Source organism: Muscardinus avellanarius, assembly GCF_963383645.1.
Source record: "Muscardinus avellanarius genome assembly, chromosome: X".
Classification (NCBI taxonomy): Eukaryota; Metazoa; Chordata; class Mammalia; order Rodentia; family Gliridae; genus Muscardinus; species Muscardinus avellanarius.
In genome coordinates, this window is record NC_137792.1 from 87,618,696 (window position 1) to 87,632,044 (window position 13,349).

Below are 13,349 nucleotides of genomic sequence, written 5' to 3' on the forward strand. Positions count from 1 at the left end.
TTTATGATTACAATGCACAAATAAAATAATGATGTTGAAGTATAAAAACTAATAAAGTCTGGGGTTTTGCTTGGAGGTAAAATACATTTTAGGTTCAATCTCCAGTACCAACCCAAAACAAAATAAAAGAAAACAAAAACAATGAGATAGGCATAGTGGTGCACACCTGTAACCTCAGTACTTTGTATGCTGAGATAGGAGGACCACATGTCTGAAGATAGCCTCAGCAACTTAGTGAGACCCTGTTTCAAAGTAAAAAATAAATAAAAAAGGCTGGAGGTCTCTCTTGTTTCCAGTCTTCATGATGTGAGAGTAGAGACTCGCTCTCTACCTCTTTCTGCTTCCTGTCACCATGCCTTGATCTGTGCATGTGGCCTGACATAGATTGAACTCTGAAATCTCCAAAACTGTGAGCAAATAAATCAACCTTCCTCTTAAATTAAAAAAAAAAACAGGCTGGGGTGTAGCTAAGAGGCAGAATGCCCTGGGTTCAACCCCCAGCTTCAACAAAACACACACGCACACACACACACACACACACACACACACACACACAAACACACACACCTAAAACTGATGAACAGAAACCAAAAGCTACATTTATAAATTATTCCATGAATAAAACTTAATTCTCAAGCTGGGCATGGTTACATATGCTTGTAATCCCAGTCCTTGGGAAACTGAGACAAGAGACTCTCAGGTTCATGGCCAGCCTCAGCATTTAGTGAGGCCTTCTGCAACTGAGACCCTGTTTCAAGATTTTAAAAAATAGGGCTGAAAGTTTAGCTTATAGGGAGAATGCTCCTGGGTTTAAGCCCTTGTACCACACACACAAAAATAATCCTCTACACTTTTATTGAAACTGCCTCCCAATAATGCAAATTTGTAGAGTAGAAATCCATCTTCTTTATTTCATTTTGTAGCTTTCTGAACTATATATTTCCCCCAAGATCTAATATCAGTCAACATCAAATTACGTGACAAACGGCTTTGCCCCATCAGCAATTTTGGAAGACATGATTCCTCTCTACAGATGGCATATGAAAGCTGGTCACAAAGAGAAATCTCATGCCAGATGGCAAAAAGATTAACTCTTTGTAAACAGAAAAGTGTTCTGGTATATTTATATCACTTGGTAAGAAAATTAATCATCACTGTTGATATTTTTAAAACTAGAATCCCAAAATAAAGATGAACATAAAATAAAGTCTATAAAGATTTTACATTTCCACTTTCAAGTCTTTCTGACCAACTCAAATGATCTAATAATTAGATTTTTTCTCTGCACAACAAAATTAATCTTATTCTATTGAATAATGAGTGAGTCCCACAGACCACACAGCATCTGTGTCCTGTGGCTTTGTTGATATTTATTCATTTCTCTGAATCAATTTCACAGAAGAAACTGTATCCATCGCCGGGCATAGGAATGCATGTCTGTAATCCCAGTAATTAGGAAGCTGAGACAGAAGGATTACAGGTTCAAGGCTAGCCTCTGGAACTTAGAAAAACCTTCAGCAACTTCATGAGATCCAATTTCAGAATAAAATGGGTTGGGGATCAAGGTTTACAGTCAGCCTCAGCAACTTAGCAATGCCCCTAGGAATCCAGTAAGAACCTGCTTCAGAAATAAAAGTAAAATAGGGCTAGGGGTATAGCTCAGAGGTAGAATGTCCCTGGGTTTATTCCCAGTACAGAAAGGAAGGAAAAAGGGAGGGAGGGAAGGAAAGAGGAGGAAGGAAAGAAGGAAGGAAGGAAGGAAGGAAGGAAGGAAGGAAGGAAGGAAGGAAGGAAATATTTCCTAGTAGAATTCCCAAATCTGAGGATTTTCCAGGTTATAGAGATACATGTCTCTTGAAAGTCAGGAGCCCTCTCTTATCTACTATCCTATGTAGGTAAGACTTTCATGAATCCTCTCAAGATGAGAATGTATTTGTATTTTGGTAAAAGAAAGAGATGTATGAAATTATTCCATGTCTAATTTATCATAGTATATAGCAATGGAATTTTCATTCATAAGTTATTTCTTAGTCATAAAACAAAGGCATTTCTTTAATATACTGGTTCAAGAGAAATAGAAGGAAAAGCCATACGTACATTTGTGAGAGGTCCTTTTGCATTGTCTCCAATTTGACCCAAGATATTGAAAGTTAAATCATGGCAATTTACCAGGAAACGCTTGTTACACTTTTCTTCAAATGGCTTTATGTCAGGTTCAATTCCTGAAAAGTCTAACCTCTACAAAACAGATAGCATGCATCATTTTCACAAAAAGGATGTTTTGTATTAATATACATAAATATAGATGCAGATTAATATGATCAAAATGGCTGAATTCAACAGTTCCCTATCCATTTTTTATTTGAACCCTTTTATTTGTTTTTCATTCATCAAAACTTTTTATTATTTTTTGTTCTTTATTTTTTTAATTTTTTTATTGGTGCACTATATTCATACATCATAATGGGATAAAAAAAAAACTTGTGTAGACATAGTAGACATACATCCACTCATTGCCCAGTTAGCCCATACCCAATCCCCACACCATTCCCTCCCCATCCTTCCTTTCCATGCTTGGCTTAGTGAATGTACATCTTCTAGCTTTGTTCTTTTTCGAGATTGTTTTGGGTATTTAGAGTTCATATTTCATGTTAGGATAGATTTTTTTCTAAAAAAAATGTATGATAGTTTCACCTTAAAAATATCCTCTGGTAAGAAAGAAAGCAAAAAGAAATATTGAAATGTTATCTCTAAGTGATCAAAAGTGTGGTGGCGCATGCTTGTAATCCCCATGCTTGGGAGGCGGAGACAGGAGGATCGCGCAGGTTCGAAGCCAGCCACGTGCGCTGGCTTAGGAGACCCTGTTTCCAAATAAAAATGTAAACTAGGTCAGGGAGTGTAGCCCTAAGGTAGAAGGGCTTCCAGGAACTCCAGTACCACCATTAAAAAAAAGCTTGATATCAGACAAATGAATCTATTGTGTGAGATTATCGTTGTTAATTTTGGATAAATTGCTATAATATAAGATGTTAATCATCAAAACTTTATGCAACTTTTAAATTTAAGTTCAAATGCTAATGGAAAATCCTAGAGGGAGATGATGAGATTCTGATCAAAGGCAGGGGATAATACCATGGCCTACAAAGTTCTATATGACGTGACTTCCTGCCTCCTCTCACATTGCTGACCTTACCTATCATCTTTCCTCCTCCACTCTTTCTGTCATAACTACACTAGCTTCCTTGGTTAATTTCCCAGGACAAGTACATTCTCACCATGGGGCCTTTGTACTTTCTGTTCTAAGATAACCTCTCTTAAGGTTACTGCATGGCTTGCTCATTCATTTCATTCAAGTCTCCCGTTAATTGGCCCTTGTGTAGAGACCATTCTTAACTCCCTATAGAAAATTGTACATTTCCCAATAGTCTCTATTCCCTTGCTCTGATTTGTCTAACATTTTTAATATTTTTATTAAATCATTTGTTTTTCCTCTAGTAAAATATATGTTTCAGGATGGAAGAAACTTTGTTTCCTTTATGAGCTTTCCAGGAGGCAAAATGGACAGGATTAGGTCAGGGAAGCAGGAGAGTGACATTATGGTCTCTAATTTAGGAGAATAGAGAGACATAGATGTTATGAATGTAGTTGTAGAGCACACATGAATAGCAGATGTGGGGACCAGGGGAGTAGAAATGGTAAGGTTAGTTTGGAGTAGGTTGAGTTAAAGGTGATATTAGTAGGTGGCTGGAAAAGTAGAAGAGGTCTGGATCAGGGATCTGAATTGGAGAATCAGTGGTATCTAGGGTGAGAAGCAGACCAGGCTGGAGCCCTGGGGACCATTTGTGGTTCAATGATTAACAGAGGGAGATGTGTCTGCTTAGGAAAAAGATAAACACTGAGCTCAGCTTCCAATGAAGTTAGGGGGTGGACCCTGGCTGCCATGGAGATATATTTTTAAAAACTGTTGATATTTCAAAACAAAACAGGTTCAAAACAAAAGATATTGGGAGTCCAAAGACTCCTCTTGGTAGGCAAGGAATCTGTCCTTCCTTTTCAAAGAAACTCCTAGAAACCTTCTTGGCTCACTAGACTCAGGCAATCTAAGTTTATCTGTTCATCCCGAATGACTGAACACATACTCTATTCACACATGGAAAGAAAAATGTAGACTGTAGGATGACTTACTCTAAATTAATTAAGGCCACAGAGATGGTAGGTGGGAAAAGACTATGTGAAATTGTACAGAATATTAATTACCAGTATAGAAACCTTGAGCCAAGACAAACAAGAATTTCTTCTCAATTACCTAAGCAATCCCAAACCAAACAGGTACCATGTCTAAAGATAACTTGGATCATTACAGCTGCTCGGACCTAGCAGGTATCACTAATAACATCCCCCTTAAAAGGGCCTAGTGCATAATGTTTGTACCTGCAAGCATAATTTCTTCCCTCTCAGCCTATTTATCTTCAAAAAGGAATACAAATGTGTGGGCCCAGACAGCTCCCTCTTAAATGCTTATCTGTCTGTGGAGCCAGCGGGGGCAAGGCATTGCCATGGAGATCAATTTTAATTTCCTCCCATTTATCTGCTCTCTTTCTGTCTTACAGAGACAGTGGAATGTGAAGAAAAACTAGCACACTGTGCCCCAGTCCCCACATCCTTTCCTTTCAGAGGCCTGGGGGTGCACACATTGAGGCAAAAGACCTTTCTTCCTCAGTAGTTTAAACTTAAAGCCATTTCCTTCTTCTCTAAGCTCACTGGTAAAAACATGCAACTCCTTGCTGAACTAAATGTGGCCAAGAGGGAAGGCTAGAGCAATGGGATAACACTTCACCTAAGAAAGGTTCTCAGCACATACACCTGGGCTGCCCTGTGGAGAAACTGCCTTCCGTAATCAACATTACATTCAAATTTGTGATTAAAGCTCTATAACAACGGTGAAATTTTTCTCAGACGATAGCTCACTGACAAACAGCTCAAACAAAATCGGCTCAGTTTCAAGACCACAAAAACACTACACCACAAATTTTTGAAGATACTAGATTTAGTTTCAACCACAGTCAATTGTATCCTTTGTATATAGTGCGCAGCATGACATATCCAATTAGAGCCCAGTCACTGAGGGGAGTCAGAGTTCAGAAGCACTTGAACAAGTAAGTTTCAGAATGAACATCTTAGAACTGACATTCCTGAGGCCTGCTAAGCTCTTATTTAAAACAATCAGATAATTGACCCTAAAGCAATATAATACTGCTGGGGGAATAAAATGGGGAAAGTAAATATTTTTAAAATCAATTGTCTTCAAGTAATTTTATATATTTACATTAAAGAAAATGTTCATATAATTTATAGACTATACATTTTCTATTTCAAACCAAATAAAAATTTTAATTAGAAAACTAGATGAAGCAAAAAAACAAAAAGAAAAAACAAAATCAGTCTTCCCCAAACTATTTTACATTTTCACTAAAAAAAGTGGAATGCTTATTGTAATACTTTTCTATTTCAAAGAAAATCAAATATATTAATTAGCAATCTAAGGCAAAAAAGGCAAAAAACAAAAATTTTAACCCAAAATGATATCATTTTATCATGAAATCTTTTTAAAGAAAAAATTCATAATACTTAAACATTGGAGAACTGTTCAATCTAAAAGGATTGGAAGCTGGGCGTGGTGGCAAACACTTGTAATCCCAGCATTTGGGAGGCGAAGACATAGGATTGTTGTTTGTGGACAGCCTCAGCTACTTAGTGAAGGCCTTTGCAACTCAGCAAGACCCTGTTTCAAAAAATAAAAAGACGCCGGGCGTGGTGGTGCACGCTTGTAATCCCCGTGCCTGGGAGGCGGAGACAGGAGGATCGAGCAGGTTCAAAGCCAGCTGTGCTGGCTTAAGAGACCCTGTTTCCAAATTTAAAAAGTACAAAAATAGGTCTGGGAGTGTAGCCCACAAATAGAAGGGTTTCCAGGAACCCCAGTACCACACACAAAAAAGAGACCCTGTTTCCAAATTTAAAAATTATATAAATTATATATATGTATGTATATATAGGTCTGGGAGTGTAGCCCGGAGGTAGAAGGGCTTTCAGGAAACCCCAGTATCACCAAATAAATAAATAAATGAATAAATGAATAAATAAATAAATAAATGGAGTAACCAGGCGTTGTGGGGCACACTTGTAATCCCAGCATTCAGGAGGCTGAGACTGGAGTATTGCAGTTCACGACAGCCTCAGCTACTTCGTTAGGCCCTCCGCAACTTAGTGAGACCCTGTTTCAAAAGTAAAGAATAAAAAATGGGGCAGGGGGTGTAGCCTGGGGCATTCGAACCCCTGGGTTCCATCTCCAGACCTGCAAAAGAAATTTTTAAATAAAAATTTTAAAAAGACTAAAAAATAGGACTGGGGGTGTAACTCAGAGGTAAAATGCCCCTGGGTTTCATCCCCAGTACCGAAAAAAAGAAAAAAAAAGAATTAGAGATTTAACTAGAAACTGCCATAGAACTGAATATCAACATCTTACAAATAGGGATATATTAATACAAACAGTGCCTAACTCTCATGTATGAGGCTAAAATATTCATTTTCATTTTCCTATACTTCCTTCACTTAAAATTGGATTAAAAATTTCAATTGAGCCAGACATAAAATTTTTTCCAATTCTACATGCTTGTATCAAATGTAAAAATTAAATATTTCATTTGATTTTTTTATTCTTTATACTGTGGATATTTTATACTGTGGACTTTTTTAGACTAGATCACAATTGTACTTAATGGATTAAAGAGCACTAAAGACATTTTTAAATCTTTTTATACTTTCATTGGTGCAATGTAATTATACATCATAATGAGATTCAAAGTGATACATGCACACACCGCATGTGGTATTTCCTTCAGTATGCCTACCACCCCTTCCTCTTCCTTTCCCATACATGTTAGAAAGATTAATAGTGAAACTTTGTATGGACAGAAACTTATTTGAACTTTTCCTTTCTCAATCCACATTTTCCACTCACTATCTCCCTCCTTTAATCCCTTTCCATGATTCTAGTATTTCCTCTCCTAATTTGACTGAGGTCCCTTATGCTTCCTCTTCACTTTCTAGCGTCCATATATTAAAATACCACCCTTGACTTTTTGAGACTGCCTCATCTCACTCAACACAATATTCTTTAGATCCATCCACTGAGATCATTTTAAATGTTCTTTAATTTACCCGTGTTGATGAGCAAGATGAAGTAAAAAGACTCCAGAGAACTGAGAAAAACATATATATTCAGTACCACACTATTTGCATACCCAACAGTCCTCTTGCATGAAGACTTAGTTGTGAGCTACATGTTCAAGTGAAGACAAATATAAAACAAACTATATTCCCTACTGGTGAAAAATGTGATGATTCTGACATTTCACAGATGTTGTTTATCCAAATAAGCAACATTTCTAGGACTCTTAATTTTTTATTTTTATGGGGAACATATTAAAAATGGCATACATTCAGACTGTGCCTGGTGCATGACTCTTTAGATATATCATTTGTACCTGAACTTCTGAATCAAACGAAAAGAGATTCTGTCTTCCATCTCCTCTACTGAGTTTGTTGAGTTGTTCTGTTTCTCTTCCATACTAAAATTCAAAAATATGTATTACTTCATTTCTTTCAAAATAGTACTGTCATTCAAATATATAGTTTTATTAGTCTTTATTGATGCATTCCAATATATATAATATTAGGACTCATTGTGCCATATTCATACATGCACATAACATAACTTGGTCAGTTTTATTCACAAGTACTGGCCCCTTCCCCCTTCCCTCCACCTTCCCCCTGCTCCCCATTTTTTACTCCCCTATTCTACTGGTCTCCCTTTTATTAAATATATAGTTTATATGAAACATGAAATCTGGCATAAATTCCAAAATATACCATTCCTCATTTCCATCCAATTAAACTGGATAAAGAATACCATTTGGCTGGGGAGTGATATATCATCATCACTAAGAGCCACAATTAACTTCTCTCTTTCTATTTTTTTTTTTTTCAGTACTGAGGATGGAACCCAGGGGCTTTCTAATTGTGAGCTACACCCCCAGCCTATTTTTAATTTTTCTGAAACAAGGTCTCACTGAGCTGCAAAGGGCCTCACTAAGTAGTAGCTGAGACTGTCTTTGAACCGCGATCCTGCCATCTCAGCCTCCCAAATGCTGGGATTAAAAGCGTGCGCCACCATGATTGGCTTGCTTTTACTTTCTTCTGTTTATTTGCTTCTTTGTTTGTTTTTGTGGTACTGGAGATGGATTCCAGGGGCATTCTACCTCTGAGCGACAACCCCAGCCTTATTTTTTTAGTATTTTTATTTTTGAAATAGGGTCTCACTGAGTTGCGAAGGGCCTCGCTAAGAAGCTGAGGCTGTCTGCAAACAGCGATCCTCCAGTCTCTGCCTTCCAAATGCTGGGATTACAAGTGTGCACCACCACTCCCACCTGCTTTTACTTTCTTTATGCTTCTCCAGAAGCTGAGAGAGGAGAATCAGAGGTTTGAGGATTGCCTCAGCACCTAGTGAGGCCTTGTTTCAAAATCAAAACTAAAAACAGGGCTGGGGTTATAGCTCAGATGTAGAACACCCCTACATTCAATCCCCAGTACCATACACAAAAAAGTATAAGTATACAAGTAGATCCTAATTTAAAAATTATTATAATAGAGTCCACAGAGTAAATTATATATCATATTAAAATATGTGTGATAATCATATCTATATCTTTTTATGGTACTAAGGATTGAATTCAGGTATGCTCTACCATTGAGCTTTATTCCCAGTCCTACTTTATTTTGTTATGATACTGGAGATTGAACCAGGATCATCCTATCTCTGAGATATATTTTCAGCACTTTTTATTTTTGAGACAGTCTCACTAAGTTGCTGAAGCTCGCCGTGAACCCATGATCTTCCTGTCTCAGCTTCCCAAGTACTGGGATTACGAGCATGTGCCACTGCACCCAACTTTACCTCTATACTTTTAAATTGGCTAATTCAAACTCCAAAGAGGAAAATCAATTAAAAATTGATACCCATTAATCAAAATCTTGATCTGATAAAATTATTTAAATATATATATATATATATATATATATATATATATACTTATATACAAAGAATATATGGTTCTCATATTAAGTGAACATATATTCTGGGCATGGTGGCACATGCCTGTAAACTCAATGTTTGGGAGACTGAGACAGGAGGACCCCAGATTTAAAGCCAGCCTCAGCAATTTAGTGAGGCTCTATGCAACTTAGCAAAGACCCTATTTCCAAATAAACAAATGAAAAAGTGTTAGGAATGTACTTAAGAGCTATACTGCACTTGAGTTTAATCCCTAGCACCCCCCAATGTTGTTTTTTTTTTTTTTTTGGTAGTACTGGGGGTGGAACCCAGAGGCTTTCTACCTCCGGGCTATACTCCCAGACCTTTTTTTATATTTTATCTGGAAACAGGGTCTAACCAAGTGGCTGAGAGCCTCACTAATTAGCTGAGGCTGTCTTCGAACCTGTGCAATCCTCCTGCCTCAGTCTCCCAAGCGTGGGGATTACAAGTGTGTGCCACCATGCCCAGCTACCCCAAAAATATTCTTAGTTGGTTGGTTAGTTAGTTAGTTAGTTAGTTAGTTAAATTGAAAAATATGGGCTTGGGTATGGGCATGATATATATCATTAGCCTCTTAAAGTATTTATTAATGATATGCAATAGTTAAACTGAATACAAAGAAGTAGGTAAAATTTAAAAAGTCACAAAAAACCATAAGAACTTCCTGATGTCTAGAAAAAATAATACTTTCCCAATTGTCAGTTGACATTTATAAATCCATCTTCAAGAATGAAACTTTTCTTTTACAACTTCTAACTGTTTCACCAATATAGTATGGTTTTTAACTTGGAAATGACATTGCCAAATGGAATTCAGCCTTCAGACTTTAACAGCTAAGACTGTATTGTCTCAGTTGAAGGCAAGTTGCCATAAGAAAGATATACCTTCATCAGCTCCGGATGCATACTTCTTTCCAAACTGGCCATGATGTTCTCGGCTTTGCCTTGGCTGCTAGTTTCATCATCTACAAATTCATTAAAAACAGATGTTCCAAACCATGAAGACCATTACTAATCACCTAAGAGGAATATACTATCTCTCCCACCCCATCCTCTCCTACTAGATTTATTGCAAAGAATTTTGATTACGAAAGCATAGGGAAAACTTTAATGGGCTTTTGAAACTCTGCCATGAATTTCTTATCCATTGTAGTCTGGTTGTATTTCATGTGTCAGAAGCCAGGCAGCAATGACTCTTTAGTCTATCAACCTCCAGAGTCACTTTTAATGAAGAAGCAAGTCAGCCTTCAAGATGAAGATTTCCATATCCACCCCACACAAAGGACATTCCTATAGATTAAAGTGAAGGGCTTTCCTTCAATAATGAATCATTTCAAAATTCTGACCTTGTGCTGTTTCTGCCGTCTCTTTTTTCTCTTGCACTAAACTGTCAGTATTGATCTGAATAATCTTCCTCAGTGTTATCAACCATTCCTCCATTTCCTGCTCAGTTTCAGCAGCCAGATAATGGCTATACTTATCTAACATCTTGAGTTCAAAAGCATGACGGCGCATTTTGGGGCACTAGAGGGGACCATAAAAAAGAAAGCACATATTCAGTTAATTTAGTTTCTCTTTTAATATTAGACATCAGTGTATTTGTTTTTACCTCAGCCCAGCACACATGTGTGTCAATACTGTCATGAAATAACTACTTCTTTCAACAAGGAATAAACAGTTCTAGACGATGAATGACTGTATGTACTTTGTTCTAGAGACTGGGTACAGTGATATATGGCCAAATTTGGCATAAATTACAAGTTGTTGAGTATTATCACTTAAGGCCTTTTGACATACTTCACATTTAGAAAAAACTACCACCATGCAAACAGGCAAACATTTATTTTACTATTTTACCATGCTTAAAGTTTTCCTCTCAAATCCACAGATTTTAAAATTAGCTCTCAAAAATAAGCTTAAAGCCAGGCATGGTTGTGCACTCCTGTAATCCCTATACTTGGGAGGATGAGACAGAAAGATCATAAATTTGAGGACAGCCTCAGCAAATATTAAGACTCTCAGCAACCTAGCAAGACTCTGTTACAAAATAAAAACATAAAATGAGTGGAAGGATAGCTTGGAGGTAGATTGTCCCAGAGTTCAATACCCTGTACCACAAAATAAATAATAATAATCTTAAATCCAGGTGTGGTGGTGCACACCTATAGGTAATTCCAGTACTTGAGAGGTTGAGACTGAAGGATCACAGGTTTAAGGATAACAACCTCAGCAATGTAGCAAAATACCCAGCAACCTAATGAAACCTTGTTTCAAAATAAAAAATAAATGGTGGTGCATGCTTGTAATCTCAGTATTAGAAGGCTGAGACAGGAAGATCCACAACAAAGTAAAATAAGGCTGTTTGTGTATCTCAGAGGTAGGATATCCCTGGGTTTCATCCTCAGTACTACAAAAAATAAAAAAGATTAAATGTGACCTTAAACAAATATACTTATTTTAGACTACACTATAAAGTATAATATAGACACTTAATTCACTTCAGCGTGTAGACTATGAAATGTTTCACAGTAGGACAGAAGACCGTAGTTGCTTGATGTCAAATTGTGACTCTGAGTAAAGTATATGGAAATGACCTTTGTTGAGCAATAGCACAGGAGGAAAATAAAAGCCTTCTCCTTTCCTCCAATGGAATGACGCATTCCAATACCTCACCTCAGCCTCTACCAAGACAAAAGACATGGTCAAACGACCTGGTATTCAAGAATGGCTCGTGTATCACTAATTTTCCTCTTTAATTCAAGAGGGAACCAATAAAGTTCCTCCTTCTCATCTTCAATGTAAAGAAAAAGATGAACTTAAACTGCTGTAGCAAATCAAGGAGATTTATACATTTGAAAGTATTTGGGAGGGGAGACGTAAATAGATGCTAAGGGAGTCTTACAAAGGTCAATGCAGATGAGGGCAAGTGAGAACACACAGAGACTATGCCTTCTCTCTTCCAGTAAGGTAAGAAAGCTCTTACTATACATTTGAAAGCACTTTCAGGCTAAGGATGTGACTCAGGAGTAAAGCACTTGTCTGTAATGCTCAAGGAAGGCCCTGGCTTCTCCCTCCAGCATCAAAACAAAACAAATAAGCACCTTCTACTTACATAGATATTTACAGTCATGTATGTGTGTGTATGTGTGTGTATGTGCATGCACACACATGCATTTGTGCATCTAGGGATTGAGCCCAAGAGTGTTTTACCTCCAAGCTACATCCCCAGCCCTATTTTATTTTTTATTTTGAAACAGAGCCTTGCTAAGTTGCTGAAACTGGACTCCAAGCCAAATATATATGCAACTCCATAGAGTGCATAGGCTGATGTGTGCAGAATATCTAGGAGAATGTAGGGAAGATGAAGCTAGACAACACGATAAGGCCAGATCACTGTGGGCCTTAAATGCCACAGTAAGAGCTTCAGATCTCCTTCTGTAAGACAATGAATCAAGCTCCGACAGGTTTTGAGAACACAAATGAAGAACCAAATCCATGTCTTCAGAAGCTATACTGGAACAGGACCACAAATCAAGAGGCCTGGGAGAATCAGAGATAAGGCAGTGAGAGCACAGAAGAGAAGAGACTCAAAAGGCCTGGGCTACCTTGTAAATGCTGGCCCTGAGCAAGAGTGGGACACTGAAGAGGATTCTGAGGTTCCTTAGCATAGATGTTTTGGCAAACAGAGATGCCATTAACCAAGAGAAAAAGAGATGATGAGGTTCTTTATAGTTCATCCATGTTTTTGGGAAAAGGGAAAGAAAAAAAATTATCTCAATTGACTTACCTGAACAACGTCAATACAGGCATCCAAATAGATACAACCCTTAGATTCTTTTGAGTTTTTCTCATCTTTATAGGAATTGAGGATATATGAACCATCGGGGAGTTGAGTCAAGTAAAAGTACCGTCTCTTGAATACCTATATGGGGAAAAGCCAACAATGAAACCCTTGTGACATACATATTACAGTTCATTGGTTTCTTTGAACTGAATACCTTAAAGGGTTAACCAACCATTGTACCTGGACAATCATCAGATACTACTGGGAAGGGAAGAATTATCTTTATTTTTATCCATATCTTGCTTTAAGATGAATAATGTAAAGTCAGGTAACTTTCCCTCAGATAATCAAACATCTAGAGGAAAACAATAATTGGAACCTAACACTTTAAAATTTAGAAAGCAGTTTTGTGCCT

General features: G+C 37.4%; 1 protein-coding gene across 1 annotated transcript in view; it reads right to left on the reverse strand.

Moving 5' to 3' along the window:
- The window catches only part of DOCK11 (dedicator of cytokinesis 11), a gene marked incomplete at both ends in the record, with an annotated part of 236,379 nt that overhangs the window by 130,103 nt on the left and 92,927 nt on the right, over positions 1–13,349 (reverse strand). The window contains 5 exons of the mRNA XM_080719505.1: positions 2,098–2,238; positions 7,545–7,628; positions 10,036–10,115; positions 10,497–10,674; positions 12,938–13,072. Of these exons, the coding sequence (XP_080575631.1) occupies positions 2,098–2,238; positions 7,545–7,628; positions 10,036–10,115; positions 10,497–10,674; positions 12,938–13,072 (618 nt within the window). The remainder of the gene's footprint in view (positions 1–2,097; positions 2,239–7,544; positions 7,629–10,035; positions 10,116–10,496; positions 10,675–12,937; positions 13,073–13,349) is intronic.